The sequence below is a fragment of the Falco naumanni genome, chromosome 3 (genome assembly GCF_017639655.2).
Source record: "Falco naumanni isolate bFalNau1 chromosome 3, bFalNau1.pat, whole genome shotgun sequence".
Lineage (NCBI taxonomy): Eukaryota > Metazoa > Chordata > Aves > Falconiformes > Falconidae > Falco > Falco naumanni.
Window position 1 is genome coordinate 107,401,202 of NC_054056.1, and position 16,720 is coordinate 107,417,921.

The window sequence follows — 16,720 nt, forward strand, 5'->3', positions numbered from 1 at the left end:
TGCTTATTTCATAATGGCTTCTGTGATTTGCTAGTAGCTTGGTTTCCCACTTTTGTAAATAAAACATATATTTGAACATCTATATATTTTATTTTAGAAGTAATAAAATAAACAATGCCATCTTTATTATTTCTTACGTGTATATGTCCTGCTTGAAAAGCAGGTGTTAAAAACGAGTTTTCTCCTTCTGGAGCTGAACTACTTCTTCCAGAGATAAAGCATCAGTCCTTAGATCTTGAAAATCAACTGGGTCAACTGATACAGACCTGTATCCTCTACAGACTAAGAATGTTGGAGTGGTACTGGGTTGTTGCATGCAAAACCTGCTGCTTATCCTGCCTTTCTGTGGTTTCGTTTGTTTTGGGGTTTTTGTTTGTTTGGGGCGTTTTTTGTGTTAAGATAATAGTTTCTTTACAAAGATTGGTTAGGCACAGTGTTACAAGGAAGGGAAAGTCACTTTTAATTTGAGGGTCTTTCATTAGATAATCAGTGTTCATCACTACAGTTAGTGGAGGCCTCTATGTACATTAGAGAGCCCTACTCATCTTCTGAAACATCCTCTAGAAGAATTTTTTCTTAGTTTGCTGTTCAAGGAGACTTGCTTAGTGAATAAAATTGATATCTTCACAAGGATAACCCTTGAAAACTCTTCAGTTACTTGAATGTTCTTGTGGATGTTTCAAGATCTTCTTTTTCCCCCCTCCTTTTCATAAATGGGCAGATTTATTTCTGAATATTTCAATAGGAAATCAATGCCGATGTCTGACACGCAGTGCAATATTCACATGCAGTTCTCTGTATATTCCCCACCTGTATTTTACTACATTAAATAGTACTGTATTTATACAGAAGCTGTTGTTATAGTCGTCTTGATTAATCATGTACTTTTTTGTGTGTATATGTATATACATGTATTTTATTTTATCCTTTTTTATTAATTCTTTATCTAAAATAACCTAACATCAAAGCTGGCCCTGCCTGGAGTAGGGATAGGACTAGAGGACCTTTAAATAGCCTTTCTAACCTAAAGTATTCTGTGATTTTTAGTACTCATTTTCCCTTTTTTGTCTTTTATAGCATGGTCAGCAGTTGTACAGACACATCTACTTAGGCTGTAAAGAAGAAGACAATGTCCAAAAAAACTTTGAGCTACTGTTTACATCTCTAGCTCTTACCACAATTGAACTAGCCAATGAAGAAGTGGTTATTGATCTCATTCGATTAGCTATTGCTCTGCAGGTACGAGTCTAAATCAGTGTTGCATTCATTGAGGGACAATTTTAATTTTTAATTGGAGATGTCGATAACTTTTTTTTGTTTGTATATTGATCTTCAGATTGGAATTCACATAATTCAGTTCGAATTTGATAATCTATTAAGGAACTGTACTTTGTACTTACCACTGTTAATAGGGAAGCTTCAACTACTCAGATTTGTTACAAACTTCTACAGTGTGTTCTCTTCAGGAAATATAGGAGATGTGATATTTGTTGAAATATTCCCTAGAATGACTGATACATTATTTAACAAATTGACAAGGTTTTCTTACAACCTGTGATCTTGAATCAGTATTCCATATAAATTGTGTGGGTTGTCCTCACTTTGGGAGAAAGCTTTTTGTTAATTGATCGATTGGAAATATTTGTTGAAACAGGCTATTTAATCTTACTTTTGGGTAAAATTGTATGAATGTATTGACAGCCTTTACTCCTTTACATTTCCTTTACAGGATCAAACATCATTTCATACTTGCATACGGTACTCAGTGAAACAGTGTAACTTAGTAGATTTATCTGTGTTGAAATTAAAGCATTCCAAAAAAATTTTGCTAGTATGTGCCATAGAAATTTGAAGTTGTCCTGTATCCCCAGTTCACTTGCTGTCATTAACCTTATTCCCTAGCGTGCACCTGCATTATGAAACCTCTGAAACTCAGAGGGCATCCTCAGTTTTAACATGTCACTGAACCAAATCCTTACTTGATGAAAATGACATTGTGAGTTTTACTAGAGCAAAAATAATACAATCTGAATAAACATAGAAATGCTAATAAGCATTAAATAATTCCCTTTATGGTACTATGTATCTGTGACTCACAAGAGTGTTTTTTATTATTAAACTACTGTTTCAAATTTCTAATTTTCCTTTAAAAAGTTAGGATCAGCAGGTGGTAAGGACAAGAGACTTCACAGTCATTAACCTGTACTCTCTGAGAAACAGAGGTTTGAGTTGAGTAGATTTATTTCTCTTCATGGGGGTTGAATCCTTCAAGTTCTTTTAACTCTGGATCAATATATAGATATAATTCAGGAGTGAGCTAAAAGATTAGGATTTTAAGATAAGAGGTATGAAATACTAAGTAATACCAGATAGTCTTCATATGTCAGCTAGTGTTACTAACAATAATTTCAACTTTCATATATTCAGGACAGCCTGTTAACTTGAAAAGTATGATGCTATCCTTTATATTTCAGGACATTGCCATCATCAATGAGGATAATCTGCCAATGTTCAATCGTTGTGGTGTAATGGCATTGGTTGCAGCGTATTTAAACTTTCTGAGTCAGATGATTGCAGTTCCTGCTTTTTGTCAGCATGTCAGCAAGGTAACACATAATTAAGTCATTTAAGTCAGTTTAGAACAGTACATATCCTACTGTAAAATGGGTAAATAACTTGTCAAGTAATTGCTTGTGGTGTTGATCTCCTGTACTTGTGTCCACCAACATTGCTCTTTGTCTTCAGTCTCCAATTGCATTACTTGCAGACTCTAAAAATTATGCACAGAATATTCTTCTCTTAGGGTATAGCATTTGTATTTTGTTTATGGTACCATATATAATGGGCTAAATCCCCATCTGGTATAAGACTTTACAACCTCCCTGGTTTTGGTAACAGTACTGACATGCACAAGACCTGAGAACTAGATTTTAGTCTAAAGGGTGAGTGCCACAATCTTTCTCTGGTTAAAATAAATTCTAAAGGCCTAATTTCTGCTGAGGTAGATGTTAGTGAAGGGTTGGTAATCTGCTACAGTAAAACCTGTTTAGGCAATTTAGTCATTGGAGAAAACAGCTATGGAACTACTCCATTTCTACTGTTTGTCTTGGGGTTTTTTTCAGGTCATCGAAACTAGAAGTTTGGAGGCATCTTATTTTCTGCCAGAAACAATCTTCAAGGACAAATGCAAGTAAGTACATATAGAATGTGAAATAAGGAACAGTGAAGTACCTATTTTACCATTAAAAATCACACATTACTGAAATACATTGCATATGTGAAAAATAATTTAGAGGATTAATAGCGTACAGAATAGGCAGAAGAAAACCAAGCATTAAAAGCATATATGGAAAAAACATGTTTTTCAGACTTTTTTTACTGTAGTGAGAGGCATTTACATCTGCCCAGTATGATGCTTGGTGTAAGTGCTAACACAGCAAAATGCATTTTCACTGAATCACAGAATGGGTGAGGTTGGAAGGGACCTCTGGAGATCACCTGGTCCAATGCTGCTGCTCAAGTAGGGTCATCTAGAGCAGGCTGCCCAGGACCACATCCAGATGGCTTTGAAATATCTCCAAGGATGGAGACTCCACAACTTCCCTGGGCGACCTGTGCCAGTGCTTGGTCACTCTCACAGTAAAAAAAGTGTTTCCTGATGTTCAAGCAGAACCTTCTGTGTTTCAGTTTGTGCTTGTTGCTTCTCGTCCTGTCACTGGGCACCACTGAAAAGAGCCTGACTATTGTCTTTCCATCCTCACTCCCTTAAGGTAGTTGTATACATTGATAAGATCCACCTTCTCTTCTCCATGCTGAACCATCCCAGCTCTCTCAGTCTTTCTTCATTGGAGAGATGCTCCAGTCCCTTAATCTACCTTAGTGACTCGTTGTTGAACTCTTGTCTCTACTGTTGTGAGGAGCCCAGCACTTCACACAGTACTCCAGGTATGGTCTTATCAGTGGTGAGGGGAAGGATCTCCTCCCTCAACCTGCTGGCAGTACTCCTGGTACAGCCCAGGATACCCTTAATCTTTTTTGATGAAATGGCACGTTGCTGGCAAATGGGAAATACTATTATTCTGCAGGTTTTTCTATGTAGAGACCATATTCTTTCAAGATGTGCAGAATAGGTGAGGAACATACTTCAGATAACCAAGAAATGTTAAGATAATTTAAACTGTTACAGAGGTATTCAATGGAGCAATTTGGGGCTGTGTATTTATTCCTAAAAAACTAAGCAATTTTTATTTCCATCAAATCATGACCATTGACCCTTTTTGGTTGCTTGCATACACTGGAAAATACTTTGCGTAATGAACAAATATCTGTTGGTAGATAATAACTTCAAATATATATTTTCACAGTCTTCCAAAATCCTTAGAGAAGGATGAAAAAAATTTATTTTTCCTGACAAACAAGATTGCAGAATCATTAGGAGGCAGTGGATACAGCGTGGAAAGATTGTCAGTTCCATATGTACCCCAGGTAACAGGTGAGTGGTGATTAGTGGCAAGACTACTAAGTAGCAGTTACTAAGAATGCTTTCTTAAAGTGTTGTGTGCCAATGAAATGTAATGTGCCTACTTGGCAACAAAACTTAATCCTAAGTGTAATTTCGTTTTCCAGGATGTTTTTTTCCCCCCCCCTCATTAGCAGCTGTATTATTGCTAAGAAGTTTCAACACTGTGTCCTTTAAGATTATTTTTTCCTTAAATTCAGGAGGTGGGGCAGAAAGTTCTTGAACCCACTTCTTTGTTAAAGTCTTTGCTTTTGAAAGAATACCTAAGAAGATAGTAGTGATTATTACTGTTCCTCACTCAGTATTAACTTGGGTTAGAAGGTAAGGAAGGATTACACAAGTTGACATAGTTTATCCTTTTTATGTAAAGACTGGATTGGAACATATTCTATCCTTCTGCCATATGGCTTTGTGCTGACTTGAGTTATGGCTTTTGTAAAATTCCTGATGAGCAGATGTTGATTTAATCAAGAATGTTATGTCTTCCTCCATTAGATACCTATGCTAGCTTAATGTCAGTAACACAATGAAAATATTTGTGAGAGTTTGTGCTACCTGGGATGCAAGCATAGTGTGTGAATGACTAGCTGGTATGTGGCACCGTGTGTTTTCAGGTTTTAATATATTTTCAACAGCCAATTGAGGAAAATGGGCTGAAAAACATTTTCTGAAGAATTTTTTTATTAACCACATGTTGTTTTTCTGTGTACATAACTGGTTGCTGTTGTAATAGATGATGGGGCATCCCTGTCTGAAACATGACCTTTTTGTGAAATAGAAGGACCTAGCAGGAAAATGTGATTCCTATGTTTTGTAGCACACACATAGAAAGAAACATAGTACATATGGACAGTGAATACCAGATCTGTCACACTTACAGTATGATTCAGAGACATTGCTGCCTGCTCTTGAATAAGCTTTTTTGGATAGCTGCTATGGGAGGGAATGAGTTCTCCAGACCAGCAGATGTGGTTTTGTCCCAAGTGCTAGCAGGCAAACTAGTGATATATTCTGACACAACTGCAGTGTGTTGTGTTTTCTGTTGGTGGTTGTTGCCTTCTAAAAAAGGAAAATGTTGCTATACTTGACAGATTATTTCTTCTAGTGTCCAGAAAAATAGTTAACGTTACATTTTAGTATTGGCAGAAGAGGTAGGTAGCAAGTAAGGAAATGTTTTCAAATTTTTACTGAGTGAACGAGAAAAAGAGCCTAGTGTAAAGTTTCTGTTAAGCCTCCTCTAGAAACTGAGGTTTATTTGTACTCAAATGACCTTGCTAGGGTTTTCATGGATAATTTGATTAAAATGCATTTCTACAGAGGAAGATAATGCAAGTTCTGCTATCAAGGTTAAGTGAGTTTAACTGCAAATATGTGATTAACTGCCTTTTCAGGTGATGAGAAATGGCCATATTTAACACTAAATCTCAGCATATGTGAATCAGATTATTCTAGTTCTTTTGTAATCTTTTTGTAAAGAGCTGTAATCAAAACAGGTTCCATGTCTGTTATCATGTCTAATTAAGATCATTAATCTCTGATCCTGTGGAATAGAGCTTCCAAGGTTTTGATTTAACTAAATCAAGATCAAAGTGAGTATCTTGGAATTCTTGAACTTTTCATTTTTTACTTCAGTGAAATGTTTCATTGCTAGTATTATAATGCTAGAGTATAGTGCTCAAAACATACTATTTAATTTCAGTAAAAGATGGATCCAATTTTTCTATATTCCTGTGAAAGTTATGGTTGAACCCAGAAAGCCAGTAAAGCTTTTATCTTAATTATTTCTAGCATTTGTGAATATCAATGATATAATGCTTAACAATGACTTATAGACATGAAATCATCATCCTGTCTTTGTTTTAGGTTTTGGGACTTTTTATCAGTTTGAATGACATTAATATCTGCAACTTCCTGTACCTTGTTCTCTTCCTTATTTGGGGAGGGGGGAAGCTGATAATTTAAATGCACATTTAATAATTTTTTTGTCTATACATGTATAATTTTTTTTTTAATTTAGCTCTATTTTCATCAGGCAAAAAACCTCATAAGTGCAGACACAAGTCAAAAGGTAAAACTGAGCTGTAGTCAGCCTGCTCTCCTGCTAGCTGTAGTATGTCTGTATAGGATGTGCACAGTCAAAAAGAAAATATGTTTTTAGAAGATCTTTAAGCCAGAAATTGTGTTGTACTTAGTGTATTTTGTGTTCCTTCTGCTTTTTTTTTTTTTTATCTCCTTGATATACCTGTAGCAGTGTTACCAGCTGCAAGGTTTGTCTTTGTGTTTACTCTTGATTTGGGATTCTACATTATATTCTGATTTTCTTTTTCAGAGCAGGTAGTAGGGCTGTAGGTATCATTTTTGTGGTAGTGCTAATTACCTCTGAGTGACGTTGCAAGAACTTGGTAAAAAGTTGGAAGGAGCTCACAGCTGTTCACAGAATGATGATTCATCTTATTGGCTGGCTTTTCAGGATGAAGGCCTGTTAGTGGCACAGGTATACATGCATATGTTCTGTGTGCATCCCACCAGCAGCTGGGCTTACATACTGCTCACCAGCTGTGTCCTGGTTCGCAGTCTCCCCAGTCACTGGCACCTGAATATGTGAGTCCCCACGGCCCACAGCCCCAGTCCAGCTGCTGGTACAGATCCCAGCTGTGCGCAGAAGTGCAGACATGTGTGTACGTGTGGGTCTCAATAAACCCCCCAGGCTCCATGGTCTTTTGGACAGTTGGCCTGAGCCTCCTGGTTGCTCCAGGTGCCTCCCCCTCAGAGACACAGAGTGCCAGACACACAGGCACCCCTTGCTCCCAGGCCACTTGACCTACTCACCTGCTGGTCCCGCTTGATATTCCCTCGTGATCACACATTGATACTGTTCACTATCACTTGCTCCAGACACACAGGCCTTCTGACCTGTGGTCTGACTCCAGGTGCTGTGCTCAGACCCCCATGTGCACACCTGCACAAAGAATAGAGTCCCTCCCCCAGGAAAAGAGAAATGGAATTCAATCAGAAGATGGGGCAGGCTGCACTGGTGATGCTCAGAGCAGGGCCAGATGCAGGTACAGATCAGTAACTGGTTTACATGGGACTGATGCCTTCACCCAGTATTTTCCTTGCTTGCTCCTTCTCAAACCATCTCAGTCCTCCTTTTCCCCACCCTTGCTTCCTCCCCTAAACATCCCTTACTGAGCCTTATGCAATCCCAAGATGCTGTTCCCCTGCATCCCACAATGTGTTCGGTACCCCAGTCACCGATACCGCCACAGTCAGTGAGGTGACCCAGAGAGCTGCTCCCACTGCCCTATGGGTGGGTGCCTGGGACAGCCCTGGCAGGGGACAGGGCAGTGGTTATTAGGGCTCCACCACTGCCCTCGTGCCACTGGGCTCCTTTGTGTGTGTGGAGATGGCCTTTAGATCATACAACAGAAAAAATGGCAATTTTCACAAATTTTTACTCACTTAATACATTGAAATTAGAGACAAATGGGCATTTTTATTAGGCAAGTAGAGTGACGCATCCACTGCAAAAATTAATTCTATCCAAAGTAGTCCCAGAAATGTATCTTCTGGTGTTTGCATGTCGATTTCAGAGAGAGCAGCAAGATGGCAGCAAAGATGTAGTTTTGTCTTGTGTTTACTCTTGAGGGCCAAGGTGCTTTCCTCAGACTGTGTGTACTGGGTCGTACAAATTAAGTAAATCCTTCAAAATGCCACTTCAAATGCTTCCCGGTCTCTGAGAACCTGGCAAAGATAGCTAGAATTCAGGTGTTTTTTCACTAATCTTGTTCTGCCACTGCCTCTTGATCTTAAAATGGCATTTTGTTTATGTGACTTGTGAAAGTTATTTCTTGATTTTCAAAAGCTGAGTATGTTCAGCTCTGCTGGAATGAATCCGCTTTGTTCATACTCAATATTTGCACTGCAAAAGGGCTTCGCTAGAAGCAGTTTAAACAAAGGCTGCAGAAGAACCAGCATAAATTACCTTGCAGTGGGGGGGGTTTACAGTTGCTCCCCTTATCTTAGTATCAGGTGCCTGTAGGTGCTTCTAACTGTGCAGTTCAAGTCATCAAAAAATAGTGGCCAGGTCTAAAAGTCTTGATCTCAGCTAATATATGAAATGTGCCATCACAATTCATGGTTTTGTAAATGAGATACACAAAAGTCAGGCCACTCAAGTCTCCATTTGTCAGAGGATCCTCATGACATGTCTGTAAATGTATTTTTACTGATTTTTTTTTTAATATTTTGTTAATGGATTAAATGTCAGAAATGAGAAAATTTTATTGGTGTATTTGTCTCAGGAATGCAATCACAAAAGGAAAATCCATCAACTGATGGATCATTTGATGATGATCTGCTTATGCATTAATGAAATTGTTGTGCTCCTTTTAGTATTAGCACAGTTGGTCTTACTCTGACAACATTTTAGGCCAGCTGGACTTGCTAAAATGTTTTAGGAAGTTAGAAATGGAAATTTTTCTTCCAAGTAGATTTTTAGACTTCTGACTGAATATGGTGCTTATAGTAACAAGAACAAGGAAGGAGTGCTGTTCATTTCATTCAGAAATCTTCATTTCTTCTGTCAATGAGGCAGCTTCCAAGAAGCCCTTTTCTGTTTCAGAATACCTTCAGATTAAGATCTTAATATTTCATTTTCACAATGAAAAAAATATTTGTAAATTACTCTGCAGCAATATATCATCATGTGCTATGTTATTTATTAGGCATTTGATAAGATCTCATATTTTTTTAAAAAAAATATCTGGTGTTCTAAGGGAAAGTTGGCAAGGTCTGGGATCAGAGGGGGAAGGGACAACAAAAAGGTTATTTTCCTTCATATTTAATAACTCAGATCAGTAACTGGTAATTTTTCACAACAGTCCAAATGATAAAATACATGATCTTTGGTTAGATAGGCATATAGAAACAAATCAGCATCTGATGCATAAAAATTTGATTGACCGTGTTTCAACTGTTATACAAAAAGCAAGATAAGTTGTTTTTCTTCTAGATGAGGACAGACTCTCTAGGAGGAAGAGCATTGTGGACACAGTATCTATTCAGGTGGATATTCTGCCTGGCAATAACACAGAGGATAAGGTATGAAAATGGTGGAATATTTTAAAGCAGTATGTTCAGGGGAGGGGGGGGATGCAAATGAAGTTTTCCCAGAAAGTCTTGTATCTAATTGTTTTAGCAATATAAATTGTTTTGTTATTTTGATATTTTTTTTTACTCCTGTGTTTGTAGAAATGTGATCTTGCTGTAAAAAACATTTTGTTGTTATAGTTTTTACATACAGTGCTGCAGAATATGGTAGTAATACATATCTGTGCTGAACAACTAATATTTTGTGATTAAATATCCTGAAATATTTTCTTTGGATTTTGAGGGATCAAATGGAGTCCTGCATCTGTATATCTGCATCATCTGAAGTATCTTGAGCATCTTTTTCATCAGCATGGGGCTGACAGATAGAAGAATAGTGGGACACCTGCTGCCTTTGAGGGTGGCAAGTAAAGGCTGGGCAGGCTACATACATAGACCAAAACAGTTTAGCACACAGTGCTTCATAGTCACAGGAAGAATAAGGTAGCAATAAAAAGTTCATATGTAGTGTACAGGAGCTGATGCTGATTACCCCTTAGGAAGACTGCATTATAAGTTAAATGATCCCACATCTTATGACACTTCATTTGAAGTATGTCTTAAAATAAATTTCTATTTCTGCTGAATCTTTTTCAAGATTCTGCTGATTCTTATTAAGCAGATTTCTCCTGGCTGCAATGGAGATTAGCTGTTGAAATTGAGGCGTTTGGACCTGCAAAAGAAACCTACCTTTGCCATCTTCAAGCACAAACCAGCTAGGGATATGAAACAATGTGTGGATAGAGTCAAGGTGAATGTTAGTTAAAAATGCAATATTAAGCTATTGCAAAGGAGCAAGTTTCATTTTAGAACTTATGGACAGAAGTGATTTAGGTTTTGCATCACTGTTATTTTTTCTTTCTGCTTTGTGCTGATGATACCTCAGATGGTATTTTGTGTTCATTTGCTGTCATGCTTTAGCAAGCATAGAGATAAACTAGACACAAGTTAAGAAGAAAGAAGAAGAGCTGTTTGAAAAAAAAACAGATTATCACAATATTTAGCTTTCTGAAGGAAGTAAAGGCTCCAAATAGGAATGGGGGTGTTTGCAATTAGTATCCTTTTTAAAAATCTTTTACTGTATGTTATTGTATTATGTATTACATATTAAAATAATGTGTTATATGTATGATATTGAACATCTCTCATGAAAGTAGAGTTAAATTATAGAAGTTTCCACTTCAGATTTAGGTGATTATGCTGATGTGTTAAGCATTGATCTATGGACATTTTTTGAAGATGATGCAGCAGTTGTAGATAAATCAAAATCTTTGCATGAGTTCTCAGTTTAATGGGGTACAATGCCTTGGATAATGAATTACTGTTTATCTATCTTATAAACAAGAATTTTATTGATCAGAAATGCATGAAATGAAGCATTCCTCCTTTAGTTGCTTTGCAATGTTTGTTTACAATGCAAAGGGAAAACCAGTACTTTCCAATTAACTAACTGCCCTTTGATACCTATATCATGAACAACTGAAAAACTGGTAGATAGTCAAGAATGAACTTCTCATTGCCCTTAAGATCACTGAATCCAACTGTTAACCCAGCACTGCCCAGTCCACCACTAAACCATGTCCCTAAGTGCCACATCTATATGTCTTTTAAATACCTCCAGGGATGGTGACTCAACCACTTCAATAATGGTGCTCTGTAATTTTGGCTAATCTTGTTCCTTCGTAATGTGCATTTTTGGCCACCTGCCACATAAGGTGATACACTGGATGTAACTCAAGAGGAGGAAAAAAGAAAAAACTTCAAGTATATTATATCTTGTTTTATTCCTATGTAGATTAGTAAGTATAACATTATCCAAAGGACCATGAGGCTTTATGATTGCAAGAATAAACCACTTAATGGAAGTTTTAGGATTAATGATGTATGGTATCATTGGTACACTGTCTGACGTAGAAGACTGTTTATTCATAAAATATCTGTTACTGTATACAATACAAATGAAATTCTTTTGTACATGCAATCAAACGGTTTTTTGTTGTGGCAAGTCTGCTAGTGAATCCTGTTCAGGAAGATGGTTTATTCCATAGTTACCACCATTTATAAGATGAAAACACTTGTAAAAGTAGCTAGGTCTTCTGATATTAATAACAAAGTAAAATGCTGGCTAATATCGGCAAGTACTATGGTTGTTAATTAGAAATCTGAAAGGCTGCCATAAACAAGTAATATTTACCAAATATGAATCGTGTAAAAGGTGATTATTTCAAAACCTGAATACTCTCTCTAGCCACATCCACAAATATTTGGCATAAAGGGTGTTTTGCTGTTTCTTTGTTAACCTTTTATATATTCAGAGTTAGAGAATACAATGCTAATGTGGCAAAATCTGTTAGAAAAGTATCATTTACAGCTCCATCTCCTGGAACATCACCGATGTAAAAAGGAAACAGTTACTTCTGGCTTTTCCATTTTACTATAGGTCAAATCAATGAATTAAAAAATTGAAGGAGTTTAGAGTCTTCTGAATAGAGTAAAATAACTTTTTGCTACCTTACAGATCTTTTATCTTAAATCATATTAGACCATTCTAAACAATTAGTGTTTATAAGGAAAAATAAAAGTGCTGGCAGTTTACATGTAGTTAGTTTTGAAGGATTAAAGTAAGGCAGTCCAAGGCAAGAAACCATGGTATATTCAGGTGAACACTGTTCTGCCACCTAAGTGTTCTCCCCCTACTACTATCACAGTGGTTTCACTGTAAATATACTTAATGATACAGAAACTCTAGGTCTACAAAAAATTGAAACTCAGAAGATCCATGAGCTGGAGCTCTTCAGAGAAAATGTTCATGCATCTTTGGAAATTTTGCAGCCCCAAGCAATTCCTAATGAAGTACATCTGCAGCAACAAATGGATATTCATATTGCTAAATGAACAGATTTTCTCAGTGCATCAAATAGAGCTTGTTAAGTAGAGCCTTTTAGCTCCAACGTTTATGGCATAAGCACCAAATTATTGGGAGCCCGTACTGGTACGAAGTTAGCCTAAAGCAGTAATAATTTTCCACTCTACCCTTTGCTACCATCTCTTCTTTTAGTACCACATTGCTGGTAGCTCAGCTAGTCTCGGGAAGCAGTTGCTCTTATTCACAAGAGCTGTCCAAGAACCAGTACTGACGCTTAACTATAGAAACACCGCAGCATATTCCTGACCCAAAGGACTGTTCTGCCAAAATTAAGTCCTTTTCCAAAGTATTGTTGCCATAGACTGTCTTGGCTAGAACTTGGAAAGTTTTTCTTGATCTTGTTTGATAACAATTTCCTCACTAATTGCAGTGGCTTAAAAACATGAATTAGTGATCTGTCAGCTGTCATAGAACCTCCAGATAAAGCTATTAGAAACTTGTAAGGCAGAAAATGCTGTGGCTGTTTTGGCCTTCTGTATTTATCACATTCCTTATTTTTTAGAAGCTTATATGTTACATGTGAGGTTTTAAGGGGCTTTGTTTCTTTGTGTTTAGGTTGATAATACTGAAGAAATCACCTTTGAAGCTTTGAAGAAAGCAATTGGTAAGATTTATTACAGTTGTTTTTATGCAGCATAGTTCTAGCTTACTGTGAAATTGCTAGAGAAAAAGATATGGTCAGAATAACAATTAAAATACTACGTTTGGGTTTATTCAGTTAGTAAATTTATTTAAAACTTCAGCTATGTATTTCTAAATTTCTGAAATGATATCTTGATAATTTTAGTGAATTCAGTTTCTGAAACTAGTGTGACTGAATGACAAGCATCTGGAAATGGCTGTCATCTATTAAATTTGCCCTTATAGTCCAAGCTATAAATAATGTGAGATTTTCAAGTTCCATTGAGTAATTATTTATAAAACAACTTAGGTATTTTTTGCATACCAAGACTTTCAGGTTTTCAGTGCATTCAGAAAACAGATTGTAAGGTACACATTGTGGACTTCAAAAACACTTACTTTTTTAAAAAGAATATTTTTATGACAAGTGACCTAGTTACCAGAACTGAGAATTATCATTGTTCCTTCTTTCATATCACTAATTACTAATAAATGCTGTTCAGTCCACCAAAATCTTGTCCAAAATATGGAATAGACTTTAATGTTTTAAACAATAGGCACTGACATTTTCAGTAAATAAATTTGACAGTTTTCCTTAAATTCATTACATGCTGGAAAGTTCCAGCTGGTTGTAGCTTCACGCAGCCTATGGAGGTTGAACTCACTTTTCCCAAATTCTAATAGAAAATTCTGCCCGCCTATCTTCATGATACTGGGAGGGAGGATACTCCGTTCTTTTCTGTTGAACTTGTTTGCAGTGACTGAGAAGTACAGTCTTGAGTCCAGATGATAAAGCAAAAGGAAACCTGAATGTACTTGTAATTAAAGCACATCGCAAGAAAGGGGTCCTCATACCAGCTCCCTGGAATTGTATCTGCATTTTTCTGTAGAAGCAATGACAGATGACAGCTTGCTTGCATATGGTTGCATCACTTCAAATACTGTGTATGCTTCTTCAGTGCACATTTGAAGGTTTATATCACTTGTACTTGATAGGCAAAGATTACGTTTGTCTTTTTTTTTTTTTTAATTTTAAGATAACAATGGACTTGAAGAACAAGAAAAAGAGAAAAGGCGTCTTGTGATTGAAAAGTTCCAAAAAGCACCATTTGAAGAAATTGCAGCACAATGTGAAACCAAAGTGAGTTTCTGAAAAATGTTATACAGCATTGAAGATACTTGTATAAGCATTAAAGGGGATGTGCTGGCTAAAGGTGATTTATATTATCATGTCGCTGCTGCTGTTACTTCTGAAGAAGTTCAGATCTTTGTCCTCAATTGTTGTGTCCACTATTATATCAGTGTTTGGAGACTCCAGTTATTTAAAGTGTGCTTTTGGTTATTCCTAGACCATTTGAAAAGGAATGGAAGTCTTGTACACTCTTCATCTTAATGTTTTCCTTGCTGTCTTTGAAATCTAGATTCACAGTCCATTCTTTTTTCATTCTGGAATAACTGGAGCAGTATTTAGCTCTTTATATACTTTGAATAATTTAAATGTATTTTAGGTTTGTTAAGCACCTATCTGCAACAGCAGCATTTGCTGTGTAATTCCTTGCACTGCAAGACAGGCTCACTCAAACTCACATGCCTCTTCAGGGTTCAGAATCCTTGCAGCAGTGTAAAAAGACAAGAAATGCTGCCTAGATTTGCCATGTGGTGTTGTGGAACATGCTCACTGAGTGTGGCCTTGCTCATTCCTTTTAGCGGTTCAATATATAGTAGTTAATAATTTGATATTTTATTTTATTTTTCCCCTAGGCAAACTTGCTTCATGATAGACTTGCACAGATACTGGAACTCACCATTCGGTAAGGCTTTATGCAAGAAGAATATAATAAATGAAAAATTAGTTATAAAGTAATTGTGACTGCTTTCAGATGGGTCGTGTCATAGTGCTCTTAAAAACATGTAATAGGCAGGAAAGAATTGTTTTAGATGAATGTTGTTGTTTAACCCTGGTAGGCAATTCATCCCCACACAGCCACTGACTCACTCCCCTTCAGTGGGATGGGGAAGAGAATTGAAAGGGTAAAAGTGAGAAAACTCATGGGTTGAGATAAAAACAGTTTAATAGGTACAGAAAAAGCAGCACGCGCAAGAAAACAAGGAATTCCTTCACTACTCCCCATCGTCAGGCAGATGTTCAGCCACTGCCAGGAAGCAGGGCTCCATCACACATAACGGTTACTTTGCAAGACAAATGCTGTAACTCCAGATGTCCACTGCTTCCTACTTCTTCGCTTAAAGCTATTATTGCTGAGCGTGATGTCGTATGGTATGGAATATCCCTTTGGTCACTTGGGGTCAGCTGTCCCGGCTGTGTCCCCTCCCAGCCTATTTGCTGGTGGGGTGGGGTGAGGAGCAGCAGAAAAGCCCTTGCCTCTGTGTAAGCGCTGCCCAGCAATAACAAAAACATCCCTGTGTTATCCACACTGTTCTGATCACAAATCCAAAGCACAGCCACATACCAGCTACTATGGAGAAAATGAACTCTACCCCAGCTAAAACCAGCGCACTGAAAAAAAAGTAGTCTTCATCTAAAACAGTCACTTTGATTTTCATGGGGGTGTTTTGAATCTTTTTGGTAGTGGAGAATATCCAGAAAACATGTCATAGTATACTTACAGTATTTCTATGTATACTGGTAGTACTGAAGAATGCTGTTGTTTTACCATTGCTGTATCTGTTTGAGAAAGTATGTAGCTATTGAACACCCAAAATAGTGCATGACGTTATTATAGACAGCTGTGAACATCCTTTGTGCAGCATAAATAGTATTTGTTAGTAATAAAATACATTTTCATAGTTCTGTAACATCAGCGAAGTTGATGGTTTAGATCAAAGTATAAAAAATAAAACCCAAGGCATGATAATTTCATTAGAATTTCAGGAATAGGATAAAATATGATTGGGGGTTGGTAGTTTACTCTTGTTTATCAGCTATTAGTGTATAACATTACAAAAAAGAAAGCAGTCTATAAATTATATATATTGATTGTTCTTCTCACACAGTCCTCCACCTAGCCCCTCAGGAACGATGACCATTACTGCTGGACATGCTCATTACCAATCTGTTCCAGTCTATGAGATGAAGTTTCCAGATCTTTGTGTGTATTAAGTGTCTTCTGAAGTCTGCTGGACATTATTTAGAGTAGAGTACAATAGAAAGAACAAGATGAGTTTTCAAATTTTATTGTTTATTTCATCTAAGCTAACTTTAAAATAATGATGGACATGAGCCAAATACAAGTTACTCTAGCCAAACTCATGAGATGGTCTTGAGTTTTTTTCTTCTGTAATACAGATTTGTAGTTAGGTTTTTTTCATAGATCATGTTTATTCATTTTCATATTTGAGTACATCTAAAAGTCAGATTTAAAACTTGTCTTGCCATATAGGTGAATATTTCAGTTACTCTAGGATATTGTATTTCTGTAAATTCCTTTATTTGAGGCATTGTAACTAAAGAACGTGTTGAAGCTGAATTGGGTTTGGTTTGG

General features: G+C 36.8%; 1 protein-coding gene across 7 annotated transcripts in view; it reads left to right on the forward strand.

Moving 5' to 3' along the window:
* EFR3A (EFR3 homolog A) overlaps window positions 1–16,720 on the forward strand; it is an 87,602-nt gene that overhangs the window by 68,354 nt on the left and 2,528 nt on the right. For 5 of the 7 annotated variants that reach the window (XM_040585998.1, XM_040585999.1, XM_040586000.1 and 2 more), the window contains 9 exons: window positions 1,078–1,239; window positions 2,475–2,606; window positions 3,123–3,190; window positions 4,365–4,492; window positions 9,534–9,622; window positions 13,152–13,200; window positions 14,255–14,358; window positions 14,979–15,028; window positions 16,233–16,488. In XM_040585998.1, coding sequence (XP_040441932.1) covers window positions 1,078–1,239; window positions 2,475–2,606; window positions 3,123–3,190; window positions 4,365–4,492; window positions 9,534–9,622; window positions 13,152–13,200; window positions 14,255–14,358; window positions 14,979–15,028; window positions 16,233–16,338 — 888 coding nt within the window. In that variant the 3' untranslated portion in view covers window positions 16,339–16,488. Of the gene's footprint in view, window positions 1–1,077; window positions 1,240–2,474; window positions 2,607–3,122; window positions 3,191–4,364; window positions 4,493–6,536; window positions 6,588–9,533; window positions 9,623–13,151; window positions 13,201–14,254; window positions 14,359–14,978; window positions 15,029–16,232; window positions 16,489–16,720 lie in introns of those variants that run through there. The other 2 variants (XM_040586002.1, XM_040585997.1) reach the window with 2 other exon arrangements.